Raw genomic sequence first — 15,918 nt, 5'->3', positions numbered from 1 at the left:
AAATTCTAGACAGTGTAAGACAAACATTGTTTCAATTTAAAAGAGAGATATGGCTTAATGGATAGATGTTTTCTCTCTATGTCTTTAGAGATTACATACCAATGCTTGATGGAAAGAGGATACTATAATGCTAGAAGTAAGGGATACTCTCTCTCTTCTATAAGATATGAAACAAGTGGTTATTGAAATACCCTGATAATGGGAAAGGACTGACCTAATTATTTGAGAGAATTCATTTTTCTTCTTTTTTCTGGATTGTTTTGTTTATAGAAGGGGGGAGGCCCTCATGTCAAAATGTCTATCTACGGTCGACACGGTTTTGTTTAAAGTCTGTATCTGTATAATGATAGTGAATTATTACTCAGGCTGTATAATAATGCCTATTTTTAACTTTTACCTAGAATGGTACCTATACTATTAATCTAGAACACGTTAATTGACGCAATCACAGTCTTTGAGACTTATACAGATATGTCTTGACTTATTTATGTGAAATAATAATAAAAATATATTTATACAAAATAAGAAAGGATTTTTCCAATTGATAAACTGCCTTGTTTTGTATTACTACAATTGCTTGGTAAGGTTTCCTCCTGGCACAAAGAGTGTGCCTTTAAATACTTAAAGGGACACTATAGTCACCAAAACGACTTTAGCTTAATAACGCAATTTTGGTGTATAGATCATGCCCCTGCAGTCTTACTACTCAATCATCTACCATTTAGGAGGTAAATCACTGTTCATGTAGCCATAGTCACACCTCCTTGCATGTGGCTTACACAGTCTTCCTAAACACTTCCTGTAAAGAGTCACCTAATGTTTACACTTCCTTTATTGCAAAATCTGTTTAATTTAGAATTTCTTATTCGCTGCTCTGTTAATAGCTTGCTAGTCCCTACAGGAGTCTCTTGTATGTAATTAATGTTCAATTTACAAAGCAGGAGATAAAAACTTAAGTTGTAAAGTAAGCTGCATCTGATTGAAAATTAGACCAATTATTTCATGCATGCCAGGTGAGTCACAGCCAGGGGAGGGGTGATAAGGACTGCGTAAACAGAAACAAAAGTGATTTAACTTCTAAATGGCAGAGAATTGAGCAGTGAGACTTCAGTGGCATGATCTATACACCAAAACTACTTTATTAAACTAAAGTTGTTTTGTGGACTATAACGTCCCTGTAATACAAAAAAAATATATATATATCACATCATGTACAAATTTTGCAGATTTGAAGATCATTACTTATGACCACTACGTACAAATATTTTTTTCATTGAAAAGAAAAAGAAGAAAATGCCTGAAGTGTTTATATACAATAGTTTCCATTCCACTGTGCTAAATAAATTAAGAAACAAGTGGAATCCCCTGCATGAATATAGTTCTAGCAAGACCTTAACTCAATGCAAACTATTTTATACTTCCGTTAGCCTGGAGCACACTTTGGAAATTAATGCAACCGAACATGAGAAAAATCTTAATCACAACACATTACACTGGTCACCGATGAATGCCATTTAGCCTTGGGGAGTAAAAGTTGTATTTACAAAGACTAAAGCAGGATCATGTTAACCTATTATCAAACTGGAGTAAGAATGATACTAAATAGAATTATTTTTGTTTTGTGTGTGCACTATTAACATTACGTCACGGGGGGGGCCTTCTCAAATCAAGGGGGATTTTGCTTCAGATTTCCAATTCAGTGTCAGGTTTGGAAATTAAATCTGAATGTGACAATTAAATTCAGTGTCTTTAAAGAGAACAGAAAACATCTGATTTCTTCACAAACTGGATATACAGACATTATAAAAATTCACAAAACACACAATTACTCAATGAATTCCCTAGTCACATTCAGAAGCGCAGTCACAGAGAGAAGCCTTCATTTTACAGTTAAACATGCATTAAATACTCATACTTTACTAGTTAGAAGTAAAGAAACCTCAAGTCCCCAGATCACAACAGCATGGCACATTGGCATCCCCTATCCCTTCAAATAAAGGAGATCCACATGACATTTATGTGGGAACCTACCCATTGGTCACCCTTTACACTATCAACCGTGTGCAGAAGACTGATAGTCATTTGGGTACAGCAAATTAATGAGGTAGGACAGGAGCGTGGTGTAACCCCACAAAATTTTAACTACTTACGGTAAATTAAAAATTAAGCAAGTCGGGGGCGGAGCCAACAGCCGAGCTGACTGGTCGCATCTCAGTAGAGCTCCGTGATTTACAACCACAAAACGAGCAAAATTCGACTAATTTACTCCCCCAAAAAGACATTAAGGCTAACCTACTACTACAGACAACGCTATAATGGGCAGGAAAACCAAAAAGCCAAAATCAGATATGCCTGGCCGGGTGCCAGCATAGGGGATCTCTGGCGGCGAGCACGTGGCGCTATGGAGCCAGACTTGGATACCTACATGGAAGGCTTAGTCGACTCCGACGAAGATTTCTCTGACCCTGCAGAAGCATGCCCGCCTGCAGTGCGCAGCCTGCCGCAGCCCCAACCAACACCAGACACTGCCCCGGTCACCAAGGCAGAAATGAGGGAGCTGCTGGCCGAGCTTCGCGGCAACCTTCAATCAGACATGGCCGACATGAAAAAAAATATTCAGGGCCTAACGCACCGCATGAGCACAGCGGAACAGGACTCCCGCAACCACTCGAAGCTTGTTACCACGCTCCAACAGGAGGTAAAAACATTACAAACAAAGAATCTGCAACTGGAACAGCATATGGCGACAATAGAAGACTCACGCCGCGCCCAAAACTTGAAAGTGAGAGGCATTGCGGAGACGGTCCCGGAGTCTGAACTTCCCCACCTCATGCGGCGCCTAATCGGCAAACTACTCCCGCCGAAACAGGCCAAAGGAGTGGTGCTGGACGGCATGTTCAGAATCGCAAAACCACCCACAGCCCCTCAGGCAACACCCAGAGATTTAATCGTCAAATTTCAAAAAAGACAAGACAAGATGGCAGTAATGGCGGCCGCCAGGGGTAACACACCCCTTATCTTCGAAGATATGGCTCTCTCGCTATACACTGATCTCTCCAGGGGGACCGTGGCTTGGCGCGCAACCCTGAGGCCTTTTACTGCTTTGCTCTGCGCACACAACGTTACCTACCACTGGCGCCCCCCACACAAGCTCCAGGTAACCCTGAACGATAAAACATACCTTATTAAGGACTTGCAGGAGGCGGAGGCACACCTCGTCCCTCTGGGTCTCCCCACGGACTCCCTACAACAACCTCACATGCCATCCACGACACACGAATGGAATCCGGCAACAGCAGTGACTTTTGTACCGAAAGGAACGGCCCGTGCTTCACGGAATGCGGCCCCTACCTGAACGCCCTTGATGGGGACACCTGCTGAACTTAACTCTGTTTTACTTTAACTCTGTTTTACTTTAGTTCAAAGCTTTACTGCTCTGTTGTATGCACAAGTTTTACCCACGAAAATGCACTGCTCCATGGACGCGGAGACACCCGCCTCGAGGGCCTATTGGGTTCCTTCCAACCCCGCCACCATTGGACGCTTGGACACCTGACCCACCAGGCTCATCGCATGAACTCTGTTTTTTAGATGAATAAGGTTAAAGTCGACTGCTCATTTTATTTTGGTTAAATGATTTTATGTCTTACTCTTGTTTTTCAACGGCCACCTTGACCCGACCGTCTTGACTACTACCTGCGACTAGTTCGCTCCCGTTGACACTCACATCATTTACACTTCTACGCACGGACACGCCGTGTAAGTAACAGCCCTTCCCCACCCCCCCATCCTACCCTGGACGACCAGGAGAGGAGATACCCCTGACAGGGCACTACCTGACACGCATCAGTACAACACGTTTGCATCCTGGGGGCAACACCGACTGAGCCCCGTTCTGACGCCACCTTCTTATTCATATAAAATGCCCACATAGACAGCCTTAACCCATCGGCTCATTACTCAATGTTTCTCACGCCTAGCTGACATATAGGGAGTCTCGCTGTCCCAATACCAGACCCACTCACCCACTGTAAGAGATGATGATCCCCACATATTGCCTCAATGGCTGAGATCATTTCACGTTTGAACTTTACTATGATTTCATTTGTCTTTTTAAAACAAAAAAACAACAGTGCAGCATGGATAACCCTCTGCTTTACTTGAATGTATGCCTCATAATGCAAATCTGTATACATGCCTTTTGAAAATTGTCTATCTCCTACTGCACTGTCAAAAATAAAGAATTAAAAAAAAAAAAAAAAAAATTAAGCAAGTCAACTCCTTTAATAATATACATTTTTACATACCACATTGGATTTTTATATATGGTCAATAAAATAAAACTACAGAACATTGGATAGGAACACAAAGAGGAACTAACTTTTCATTACATTCTAAGATTACTAAAAGTTAGCTAATGATTATGCTTTAATTGTATTAAAAGCCATGACCTCATTTTTTATTATTTGAACCTACATCAAATGTAAATCACATCTTGCAAGACTAGTTGTACAAGAAAGAAAATCCAGCTGTCCATTTATTCCCAGTGTACAGTGAAGTCTACAGTGAATCAAGCTAAAATTAAACTCTGTGCAAGTCATATCGAATTATCTTTAAAAACACTGGCAAGTGACAGTTTCTCTTTAAAATGCAAGTTAACAATTTAATTAATCAGTTTATTTGATAAAAAATATATGTTTTTCTAAATCACACATATGAAATGGATTTGTTTGTATACTAAACAATTTTGCAATTGAGAACCCTTAATTACTACATACTGATGTACTTTTGGTGCACGTATGCTGGGGAAGTTGCACCCTGGTTCTTTATAATATCATTTGACCTAAACCAAGGTTGCCAAAGACACAGTCAGTCTGGAAGTGAAAAATCTACATTCCCAAGTCAGGCAAACAGGAGGGTCAAGCTACGGGGGAATCAAGTACGGTGACCTCGAAATGTTTGTTAAACGGCTCAGTTTGACCGAGGACCAGGAGACAGCTTCCCACGCCTTATGCCACCATAATCACTACTTTAGCATCTAGTGGTTATGGTGCCTAGGCTGCTCATTTAATTATTTTTAGTGAATGATCCAAAGTCTAACACTAACCTTCACCAATCGAGAGTTGGTACGCAGGAGCTTACGTACAATCAACAAAAGGAAGTCCATTTCTTCAGTGCGTTCATGGACCTAAAAATATAGAAAACTGTAAAAAAAAATCATTCTATTTTGAACCCTATTTTGTAGAACAAAACAAATTAAAGATAATCACTCAAAAGGAATGGACATACTAATATACCGAAGTATTTACAAAACAGTGATTTATGGCATTCACTAAATAAATCATTTTAAGATGAATGTCATGAGTACGGCTATTGCACTTGGCTAGTTCACTCCCAGCACTCTTTATCTGACTTTGCAACCCAAAGTTAAAGGAACACTAACTTTATGGTGCTTGAAGTGTCTGTCTGACTTCCTTATCCTTTGGAGATCATTTTTTTCTCTCCTTTCCATGTGTTGTATTGTAATTTTTTCTCTACAGTTTTTCCTCACACACAGATAGTGACTGGCTTGGTTTTTGAAACACTCAATGGTAGGATTAAGAGAATACTGAGATTTGAGAGTAGTAATTGCAAGCATTGAAGTCCCCACTGTTCCCTCTAACTTTATCTCCTGCTCTGTAAAATGAACTTTAGTCACCCACAGGAGACTCCTTCAGGGTCTATAAGGCTATTAAACAGAGCAGGGGATAAGAAATCCTAAATGAAACAGACTGAAGTTTAAGCTTTAGATCTCACTTTACAGGAAGTGTTTAGTAGGAAGTCTGTGCAAGCCACATGCAGAAGGCATGACTAGGACTGTATAAACAAAGTAATTGAACTCCTAAATGGCAGAGAAATGAGCAGTGAGATTGCAGGGACATGATCTATAAACCAAGTTAAAGTTGTTTTCATGCCTATAGTGTCCTTTTAATTTCATTATTTTCTTTTACAAGACAGAACTACACCAGCACACCTCCAAAGTGTCCTTCGTAAAAGGAGGATCTCTCATCTCATTTCTAAGAGCTCCAAATTTTATGTATGCTTTGCAACAAAACTCACAGTAAAGTCTCTTTAATATAGATTACATTTATTTATTTAATTGGCTATCTGTAAGTTAAAGGGAATCTACAGTGCCAGGAAAACGATCCGTTTTCCTGGCACTGAAGGGTCCCTCTTCCTCCCACCCACCAATCCCCAGTTGCTGAAGGGGTGAAAACCCCTTCAGTCACTTCCCTGAGGCAGCGGCGATGTCCCTTGCCGCTGTCTCCTCCTCCGCGATGCTCCTCCTCTCCATTGCGTCGGCCGGTGGACGAGACTGATCCCGCCCACCGGCCGAGGAGACCTAATGTGCATGCGCAGCAATGCCGCGCATGCGCATTAGGTCTCCCCATAGGAAAGAATTGAAAACTAATTTCAATGCTTTCCTACGGGGATTTGAGCGACGCTGGAGGTCTTCACACAGCGTGAGGACGCCCAGCGACGCTCTAGCACAGGTTTCCTGTGCTATAGAGCAGAAAGTGACCTCTAGTGTCTGTCTAGTAGACAGCCACTAGAGGTGGAGTTAAACCTGCAAGGTAATTATTGCAGTTTATCAAAAACTGCAATAATTACACTTGCAGGGTTAAGGGTAGTGGGAGTTGCCACCCAAACCACTCCAATGGGCAGAAGTGGTCCGGGTGCCTGGAGTGTCCCTTTTTAAGTTAAAAAAAAAATGTCTGCAATAGCTCGGCGCTTGAACTATCCCCCAGCCACTTGCATATAATGAAAGTACACCTGTCTGGCTATTTGAAATATTATGAGATATGTAACAAACAAGCTCTCTCAGAAGTGCATGCAGACTAGAAAACACCACAACACTTCATTCTTACAAGTACACTAAAAACAGAAAGAGCTTATTCTAGGATTAAGCTAGATGGGAAGGACAGGATCAGACCAATGCAACAAAAGCCACAAAACATACTTTAAAAAGCGAAAGTTAATAAAAATGATGAAGAGCTCCTTAGCCAAAGCCAACTTTAGCGGTATTCAAGACATTTTCTTATATTGTCTGAAGAACAAAATTATTGTATGACCATTGCACAGCCCAACAGGTCTATACTGCTGTCACATCAGTTGCTGCTGCCCAAGATATGATTTAAAAAAAAAAAAAAAGTATCTGAATTGATACCAAAAGGGCCAGGCATTTGTTGAAACTTGTAGGCTTTTTAGATACCCACCACAGTCTATTGCGGTTGATACAGAGGCCTCAGGACTTTTCTTGTGATGGAAAACGAAAAGCTTGTATATTGCAAAAAGAAAAGGTCACAACATTGGAGCAAAGCTGGTACAAAAAAATAAGATTCACAGTTTGAAAAGGCCTGTAGTCCTAATAGTCTCCAGAAGATATCTCAAACAAAGGTAAGTCCTTTGAATTGACTACCTCTGCAACATGGGTCTCTCACCAGTGTGGTCCCCCATCGAGACACATGCAGCCGGTGTGTTTGCGCATCTGGCCAGGTGATCGGTTGCCGGTTCATGTTCAATGGCTGCCCATGTCCATTATTAGGATGGTGTGTAGGCAGAGTTTATCAGCTCCGATGCACCCGGTATGTATTTGGCCTCAATCCGGTACCAAATGAAAGCTTGGGCGATTCCCTATATCATTACGGTGAGTAATCTGGCTTTGGGGCAGTCTGCGAGTGTGTTTAATGCCTTTGTCCGGAGCTCAGGCCTGGAGTCATGGTGCTTTGCTTCAAAGTAGCTTGGCGGCCTGGCCCCGCTGCCGAGAGAGAGATTTTAGTTATTAGTCTTGTTTTTTGTTCTTTTAGAGAAGTCAATTCTAGTTTACACTAGAGATTGTAAGGTTTTCTAAAGATTTTCTAAAGATCTCAAGTTCTGGAACCTTTTCTTGGAGAGGAATATCAAAGCAATGCTCAGCATCAATTAGTTTAAATAGAAACAGAATAGAAGACTGAAGTATTTTAGTTTTATGATGCCAGGAATTATATTCAATTTGACATTAGAGACAACAAAAAGTTTGTGGTATATAAATAAAATTGGGGCTTAGACATATTAAGCTAGTCAGTTTATTCTCGGAGGGAAACAGAACACTGGAAAAGACCTGTTCCCGTGCAGGAAAAAGGTCATCCTTTAGTGACATTTCAGTAAGAACAATATGAACCGCCAGAAGGATGCAAGGGGGTGGGGGGAGGGCGGAAGAAAAGTACAGGCTAGGAAACCAAGAACCAGTCACTTAATATACTTCAAAATAATTCATAAAAGATTTGCTAGATATAGCAGAAAGGAATAAAATTCTAAAGTGTTCTTTAGAATAAATACATGGTTAGCAGAACAAATTTAGTACCAAGAAAGTATTTAAAGGACATGTGACAGAGAAGCATGTTCCGCATTGCAGATGTCAAGACACGGGTCGCCCCTCCCCCATACAAATGTCAAGACACGGGTCACCCCTCCCCCATACAAATGTCAAGACACTTGAATGTACCTGTTTTATGCAATAGCTGCACAGTTATATATATTTATGTATTTTGTTGTCTTTTGCTACCATGTGGCTAATGGGAGTTTTGCCTCTGTCCATGGAGATAATTGGATTACTTCCCAATTATCTCCAGGATAGATGACTCTGTGGAACCGGTCTTGGGCAGAAAAGCCATGCTTCATTTGGTCACAAAGGACTTCGATCTAACTTTTGACCCACTTGACCAATTTGTATGATTGTGATGTATGTTTGTATTTGGAGTATGCTGATTCTGAAAATGTAAGTGTTATGTGAATGTGATGCATACTTTTAAAGTTATGAATATTGTGTAAAACTGTATTTTCCTGCCTGGGGATGATTTTGTGTGGGAGTGTCTGAGTGTATTGTACGCGTTTATTGGTTGTTTTACAAAACCCTGTGGGTGGTACTAATGTGTAAGAATGTGTATATAAGAACAATAAACCTACAGCTCTGGCTGGTTCTGCTTGACTCTCAAAACAAAGTTTCGTCATGTCAAGGTACGGGTCGCCCCCCCCCTTACAGATGTCAAGGTACGGGTCGCCCCCCCCCTTACAGATGTCAAGGTACGGGTCGCCCCCCCCTTACAGATGTCAAGGTACGGGTCGCCCCCCCCCCCCTCTTACAGATGTCAAGGTACGGGTAATTCCTCATTACAGATGTCAAGGTACGGGTCGCCCCCCCCCCCTTACAGATGTCAAGGTACGGGTAATTCCTCGTTACAGATGTCAAGGTACGGGTAATTCCTCGTTACAGATGTCAAGGTACGGGTAATTCCTCGTTACAGATGTCAAGGTACGGGTAATTCCTCGTTACAGATGTCAAGGTACGGGTAATTCATCGTTACAGATGTCACGGTACGGGTAATTCATCGTTACAGATGTCACGGTACGGGTAATTCATCGTTACAGATGTCACGGTACGGGTAATTCATCGTTACAGATGTCACGGTACGGGTAATTCATCGTTACAGATGTCACGGTACGGGTAATTCCTCCTTACAGATGTCACGGTACGGGTAATTCCTCCTTACAGATGTCACGGTACGGGTAATTCCTCCTTACAGATGTCAAGGTACGGGTCGCCCCTCCTTACAGATGTCAAGGTACGGGTCGCCCCTCCTTACAGATGTCAAGGTACGGGTCGCCCCTCCTTACAGATGTCAAGGTACGGGTCGCCCCTCCTTACAGATGTCAAGGTACGGGTCGCCCCTCCTTACAGATGTCAAGGTACGGGTCGCCCCTCCTTACAGATGTCAAGGTACGGGTCGCCCCTCCTTACAGATGTCAAGGTACGGGTCGCCCCTCCTTACAGATGTCAAGGTACGGGTCGCCCCTCCTTACAGATGTCAAGGTACGGGTCGCCCCTCCTTACAGATGTCAAGGTACGGGTCGCCCCTCCTTACAGATGTCAAGGTACGGGTCGCCCCTCCTTACAGATGTCAAGGTACGGGTCGCCCCTCCTTACAGATGTCAAGGTACGGGTCGCCCCTCCTTACAGATGTCAAGGTACGGGTCGCCCCTCCTTACAGATGTCAAGGTACGGGTCGCCCCTCCTTACAGATGTCAAGGTACGGGTCGCCCCTCCTTACAGATGTCAAGGTACGGGTCGCCCCTCCTTACAGATGTCAAGGTACGGGTCGCCCCTCCTTACAGATGTCAAGGTACGGGTCGCCCCTCCTTACAGATGTCAAGGTACGGGTCGCCCCTCCTTACAGATGTCAAGGTACGGGTCGCCCCTCCTTACAGATGTCAAGGTACGGGTCGCCCCTCCTTACAGATGTCAAGGTACGGGTCGCCCCTCCTTACAGATGTCAAGGTACGGGTCGCCCCTCCTTACAGATGTCAAGGTACGGGTAATTCCTCATTACAGATGTCAAGGTACGGGTCGCCCCTCCTTACAGATGTCAAGGTACGGGTAATTCCTCATTACAGATGTCAAGGTACGGGTAATTCCTCATTACAGATGTCAAGGTACGGGTAATTCCTCATTACAGATGTCAAGGTACGGGTAATTCCTCATTACAGATGTCAAGGTACGGGTAATTCCTCATTACAGATGTCAAGGTACGGGTAATTCCTCATTACAGATGTCAAGGTACGGGTAATTCCTCATTACAGATGTCAAGGTACGGGTAATTCCTCATTACAGATGTCAAGGTATGGGTAATTCCTCATTACAAATGTCAAGGTACGGGTAATTCCTCATTACAGATGTCAAGGTACAGGTAATTCCTCATTACAGATGTCAAGGTATCGGTTGTCCCTCACTACAGATGTCAGGATTTTTAAAAAGTGAAGCCAACAATTAAAAATAAAAGTTAAGGTTGTTTAAAGCATGTTCAGTAGATTATAATATCTACCTAAATATAACCAGCTAGACAAGTATCTGATCCTGTAAGTCAAGAATTACATTTAAAGAAACAATATAATGTTAGAAAGCGGTATTCCTAACACTTCAGAATCCCCTTGGCAAATAAAGGGATAAAAACGGTTTAAAAACACTCATCTTATTCCAGCGCCAAAGTCCCTCGGTGCTGGCTTCGTCTCCTCCAAAGTCAGCACTGAGGGAGTACCTAATGCACGTGCACTTAATCAATGCTCTCCAATGGGGGGACATGAAGACAGTGGATGTCCTTATGCACAGCGTTAAGTAGAGTTAAGCTCTATGAGACAGCAAGAAGCTACTAGAGGCTAGGGATCGACCGATATTGATTTTAGAGCCGATACCGATAATCTGTGTACTTTCAGGCCGATAGCTTGCCGATATTCTGTACATTTACCATTTTGAAAAAAATAAACTAATCCTAAAGGTAAATGCACAAAATATACATGCCACGTGTAGTGGATGAAGTGTGTTTAGACAGGGGAGCTGTGTGTGTTTGCGTAGTGTGTATAGTGAATGCAGAGTGTGTTTGTGTAGTGTGTATAGTGAATGCAGAGTGTGTATATAATGCAGTGTGTGTGTGTGTGTGTGTGTGTAGTGTGTAATGCAGTGTGTGTGTGGTGTGTGTAGTGTGTAATGCAGTGTGTGTGTGTTTGTGTAGTGTGTGTAATGCAGTGTGTGTGTATATGTAATGCAGAGTGTGTGTGCTTGTGTATTGATTTAATTTGTGTAAAATGGGGGTGGGGGGCATTTTTTAATGTTTTTTTGGTGTAAATCTCGCGTCTCTTAGTGCCGCGTGGAGCGTTGCCATGGTAACCCATGGCAACGCTCTGCGGCTGCGGATCTCGAGAGATTTAGACATGGAGCTGGAGGAGCTGCTGGCAAGGTAAGTCAGCGCTTGCTGCGGGCCCCCTAGTACCGCCGGGCTTGTGATGAGCCTGGCGGTCCTAAGAGGTATTATCGGCAGAGAAGAAAAACTCACAGGCACTCCAAATTCAAGCCGCAGGCAGTTTTATGGTAGCAGAATGCAACGCAACGTTTCGACCGGAAAGGTCTTTTTCAAGTCTGAAAAACTTGACTTGAAAAAGACTTGAAAAAGACCTTTCCGGTCGAAACGTTGCGTTGCATTCTGCTACAATAAAACTGCCTGCGGCTTGAATTTGGAGTGCCTGTGAGTTTTTCTTCTCTGCCTATTGTTCTGGGATTGCTGGTCCTGCTCTGGAGCACCCTTGGCCGATGGGTTCTCACCATTTACTCTGCTAAGAGGTATTATCGGTATCTCTATTGGCCGATACCAATATTGCCGAAAATACCGAATATCGGTCGATTATATCGGTAAAGTCGATAATCGGTCGATCCCTACTAGAGGCAGTCTTAAGACTGCAATATAAACATTGCAGTTTCTCTGAAACTACAATGTTTTACATTGCAGGGTTGAGGGAACAGAGACACTGCGCCCAGACCACTTGAATGAGATGAAATGATCTGAGTTCCTATAACGTCTCTTTTAAACTATAAAACAGGCAATCTGCAAACACCAATCTACATCATCGACAAGACATGCAAGAGTAGAGCTGTATGATTTAATTAAATGCGACCGAGTGAAAAGTTTTGCCTTTTCCAGTATCTATGCATAAAGCCTGGGCTGTGTGTGTTAAAGTCATGCTTACACAGCTGACCGCTTTCTGCCTATTACAGCGCCCATTGATGGAATGAACGGATATGGCAAGATGGAAGTGTGTAATCTCTACCTTAGCCATACCTTCAGTTGGGGCAGTGCTGTGGGTGCCCATGGATCCTTATTTAGTGTTAAATGGTTTGAAAATTGGTTAACACTGAATGTAGGTACAGTGCCACAGGATGCCAGGTGCTATAACCAATTCAATGAGATGAAATGGCTATAGGGATTACAGTGTCCTTGTAAGAGAATAGGCATGACTGCTCTAACTGACACAGGGTTACACTTTGTATTTGTTTCACTACGACTTCCCTGCCGTCTGCCTTATGGGGTCCCCTCCCTCATATATGTAATGTATGATGCTTTGTTTTGTTCTATAATTATCATTTCCCCAAACTGAATATGTTCTATTACTGGTTTGATTTGGTAATTTTTGATAGGAACAAATAATTAAAAAAAGATCCGTGTATGCAGCCTGTGCAATATCAGAATGCTTCCATGAATTGCATCAGGGCAATCCTGATCCCCACTTTATCCTCTTTAAAAATAATAATCTCACTGCTTATGTTATCGGTCATTGCCATAACAACCAACCTATCACAATCCGCTGATTATATATCAAAGATCATATTGCAACAACATCTTAACACGACCATTTAATGAGTGCATCGGTCATTCCGTAAATAAAAATACTGACAATGTCTAACAGGAACATTCCCTGCACCCAAGGCATATTTTTATTTTTACTTTAAATAAATACAGTTCTTACATTAGATTAAATAAATAATGAAAAATGAAAACACGCACATCTATCCCTAATCAACGGCAAATCTGTATACTACAAGTGAGAGACAAGAGAGCAAACACATATAGAGCTGTACATGGTATCTGGGTTCAAGTTCACATTGCCTTCCTGCTTCTCATAAACGGGGAAAAAAGTATGTGTGAGAAAACTGTTTGTTGGATTGGCAACTGACATTTAACGTGGATAAGTGCAAGATAATGCATATGGGGCCTAAAAACCCACGGGCAAATTACATAATATTTGATAGAGTCCTAACCTCAACATCTGAGGAAAAGGATTTAGGGGTGATTATTTCTGATACAGAACACTGGTGAGACCTCACTTGGAGTATTGTACGCAGTACTGGAGACCGAATCTCCAGAAGGATATTAATACCTTAGAGAGAGTTCAGAGAAGGGCTACTAAACTGGTTCATGGATTGCAGGATAAAACTTCCCAGGAAAGGTTAAAGGATCTTAACATGTATAGCTTGGAGGAAAGACGAGACAGGGGGGGTATGATAGAAACATTTAAATACATAAAGGGAATCAACACAGTAAAGGAGGAGACTATATTTAAAAGAAGAAAAACTACCACAACAAGAGGACATTGTCTTAAACTAGAGGGACAAAGGTTTAAAAATAATATCAGGAATTACTTTACTGAGAGGGTAGTGGATGCATGGAATAGCCTTCCAGCTGAAGTGGTAGAGGTTAACACAGTAAAGGAGTTTAAGCATGCGTGGGATAGGCATAAGGCTATCCTAACTATAAGATAAGGCCAGAGACTAATGAAAGTATTTAGAAAATTGGGCAGACTAGATGGGCCGAAATGTTCTTATCTGCCGTCACATTCTATGTTTCTGTGTTAAGATGTACAAAACAGAATGGGAAGTTCAAGTTTAGCAATATTTTTTACAAGGGTCCAGAAATCAAAAGTCCTGGTAAAACCATGAATACAAAAGGTACCAATGTTGTAGAATTATTAGGCCCCTTTAAATCTATACCCTTATATTTCTCTCTCAGGCCTCATAAGTCTTACAAGAATGCTTTGTTCATAGAAATAGTGTGTCAGCAGGAAATGCTAGGATCCTGTTGAGTGAAATATTGTAGCAGATAGTATTCATAAAATGTGTAGTTACTAAAAAAGGCCTTGAGAACTAACCTTGAGAGACTAACGTGCCAACTACTCAAAATGGCTGCTAAAGCCCCCCTCCCATCGAGTGAACTCCTCGTGCTAGCAAGATGGCGCTGAAATCTGGAGAAGTTCATGACGACAGTTGTGACACTAGATATAACACCCAGTGGGGAGGGCATTTAACTAACCACTTAACACCTAAACCAATTAATAATGTTTACTTATTGATATCTTGATTTTCTTCAATGATGTAATAATGCCTTTATAAGGGTCTACGCACCCACTTTTTAACAGATGCCATTAAATTTTCTGAAGTTCTTTCATTTAACCTGAACCTCGTGTCAGTGTGAATTTACTTCTGCGTATACGCAATTTAAATTATTTCTAATTTGGTCAGGAACAGATAGTCATTCAAACTTATTGGTTTGCTGAAAAGAAATCTATATCACCAAGATATCACTCTTATGTGACCGTGGATCGGATTTTTAGTGCCGTGATCGAAACTGCTCCCAAAGTACTTACTTCATCAATAAAAATGTGTGTGAACTCTGTTAAGCTCTTTGCACTAACAATCTTCTGAAGGAGGACGCCAGTTGTCACATACAGTAGCCGAGTATCAACTGTTGCTTTTTTTTCCAACCCCACCTTCAGGTAATAGAAACCATATACGAACACATTAAAAATCAAATTTAAGAAGATTAACATCTTAAAAACAAAATTTCAAACTACTTTTTCTTTTAGGGGGATTTCACAAATCTCTATAAACCAGGGAATATCACGTCACTTTTCTGGAAACTATGGTGGAGATTTGTTAAAGTGTCTTGGCAATAAATCGTTCAACACAATTTACAAATTCTGACAGTCTTCTTCAACATAGCCGTTTTTCGCACCACAACCAACATTTATTGTATTGTACCAAAAACAGATAATATGAGAACTCAGAAGCTTGCAATTTGGTTAGTCCCGACTCTAACCAGGTCTCAAAATGTTTTTTTGCTAACTTGTGCCATTACAGAGATTACCTATACCATTGCATATCATACTGACTCTCTACCCCTCCCCCCAATCTCCCATAGGGGCAGTTCATAACCAAAATGTTGGCAAGTTCTCTCTGCACAAGAAATACAGCTATCTCGTACAATCGTTTCGCCTTCTTTGTGCTTCGCCAGCAAAGTGTAAAAGATACCCCTCTGAAATTACCCTTTTTTAAATTCTTTATTTTTTTGTGCACATATAACAGTACAAGTTCGCCTTGCCACAACAAAACTAGCATGCATAAGAATTACATTTAATCGAGAACGGTGTGGCTTCCAGGAGACACATTTTTCTACATTTTTGTAGGATAGTATGTATTAATTATAGTCAGAAGAAATACTAAAAGGCATGTGTTAGGCTGAC

General features: G+C 41.7%; 1 protein-coding gene across 1 annotated transcript in view; it reads right to left on the bottom strand.

The window, feature by feature from the left end:
* Window positions 1–15,918, bottom strand: part of TDRD9 (tudor domain containing 9) — a 117,259-nt gene that overhangs the window by 77,310 nt on the left and 24,031 nt on the right. The window contains exons 5-6 of the mRNA XM_063439181.1: window positions 15,043–15,165; window positions 5,108–5,188 (exon numbers count right to left, since the gene is read on the bottom strand). Of these exons, the coding sequence (XP_063295251.1) occupies window positions 5,108–5,188; window positions 15,043–15,165 (204 nt within the window). The remainder of the gene's footprint in view (window positions 1–5,107; window positions 5,189–15,042; window positions 15,166–15,918) is intronic.

This window comes from Pelobates fuscus, chromosome 13, assembly GCF_036172605.1.
Source record: "Pelobates fuscus isolate aPelFus1 chromosome 13, aPelFus1.pri, whole genome shotgun sequence".
Taxonomy (NCBI): Eukaryota; Metazoa; Chordata; class Amphibia; order Anura; family Pelobatidae; genus Pelobates; species Pelobates fuscus.
This window is presented reverse-complemented; position numbering and strand designations above follow the sequence as displayed.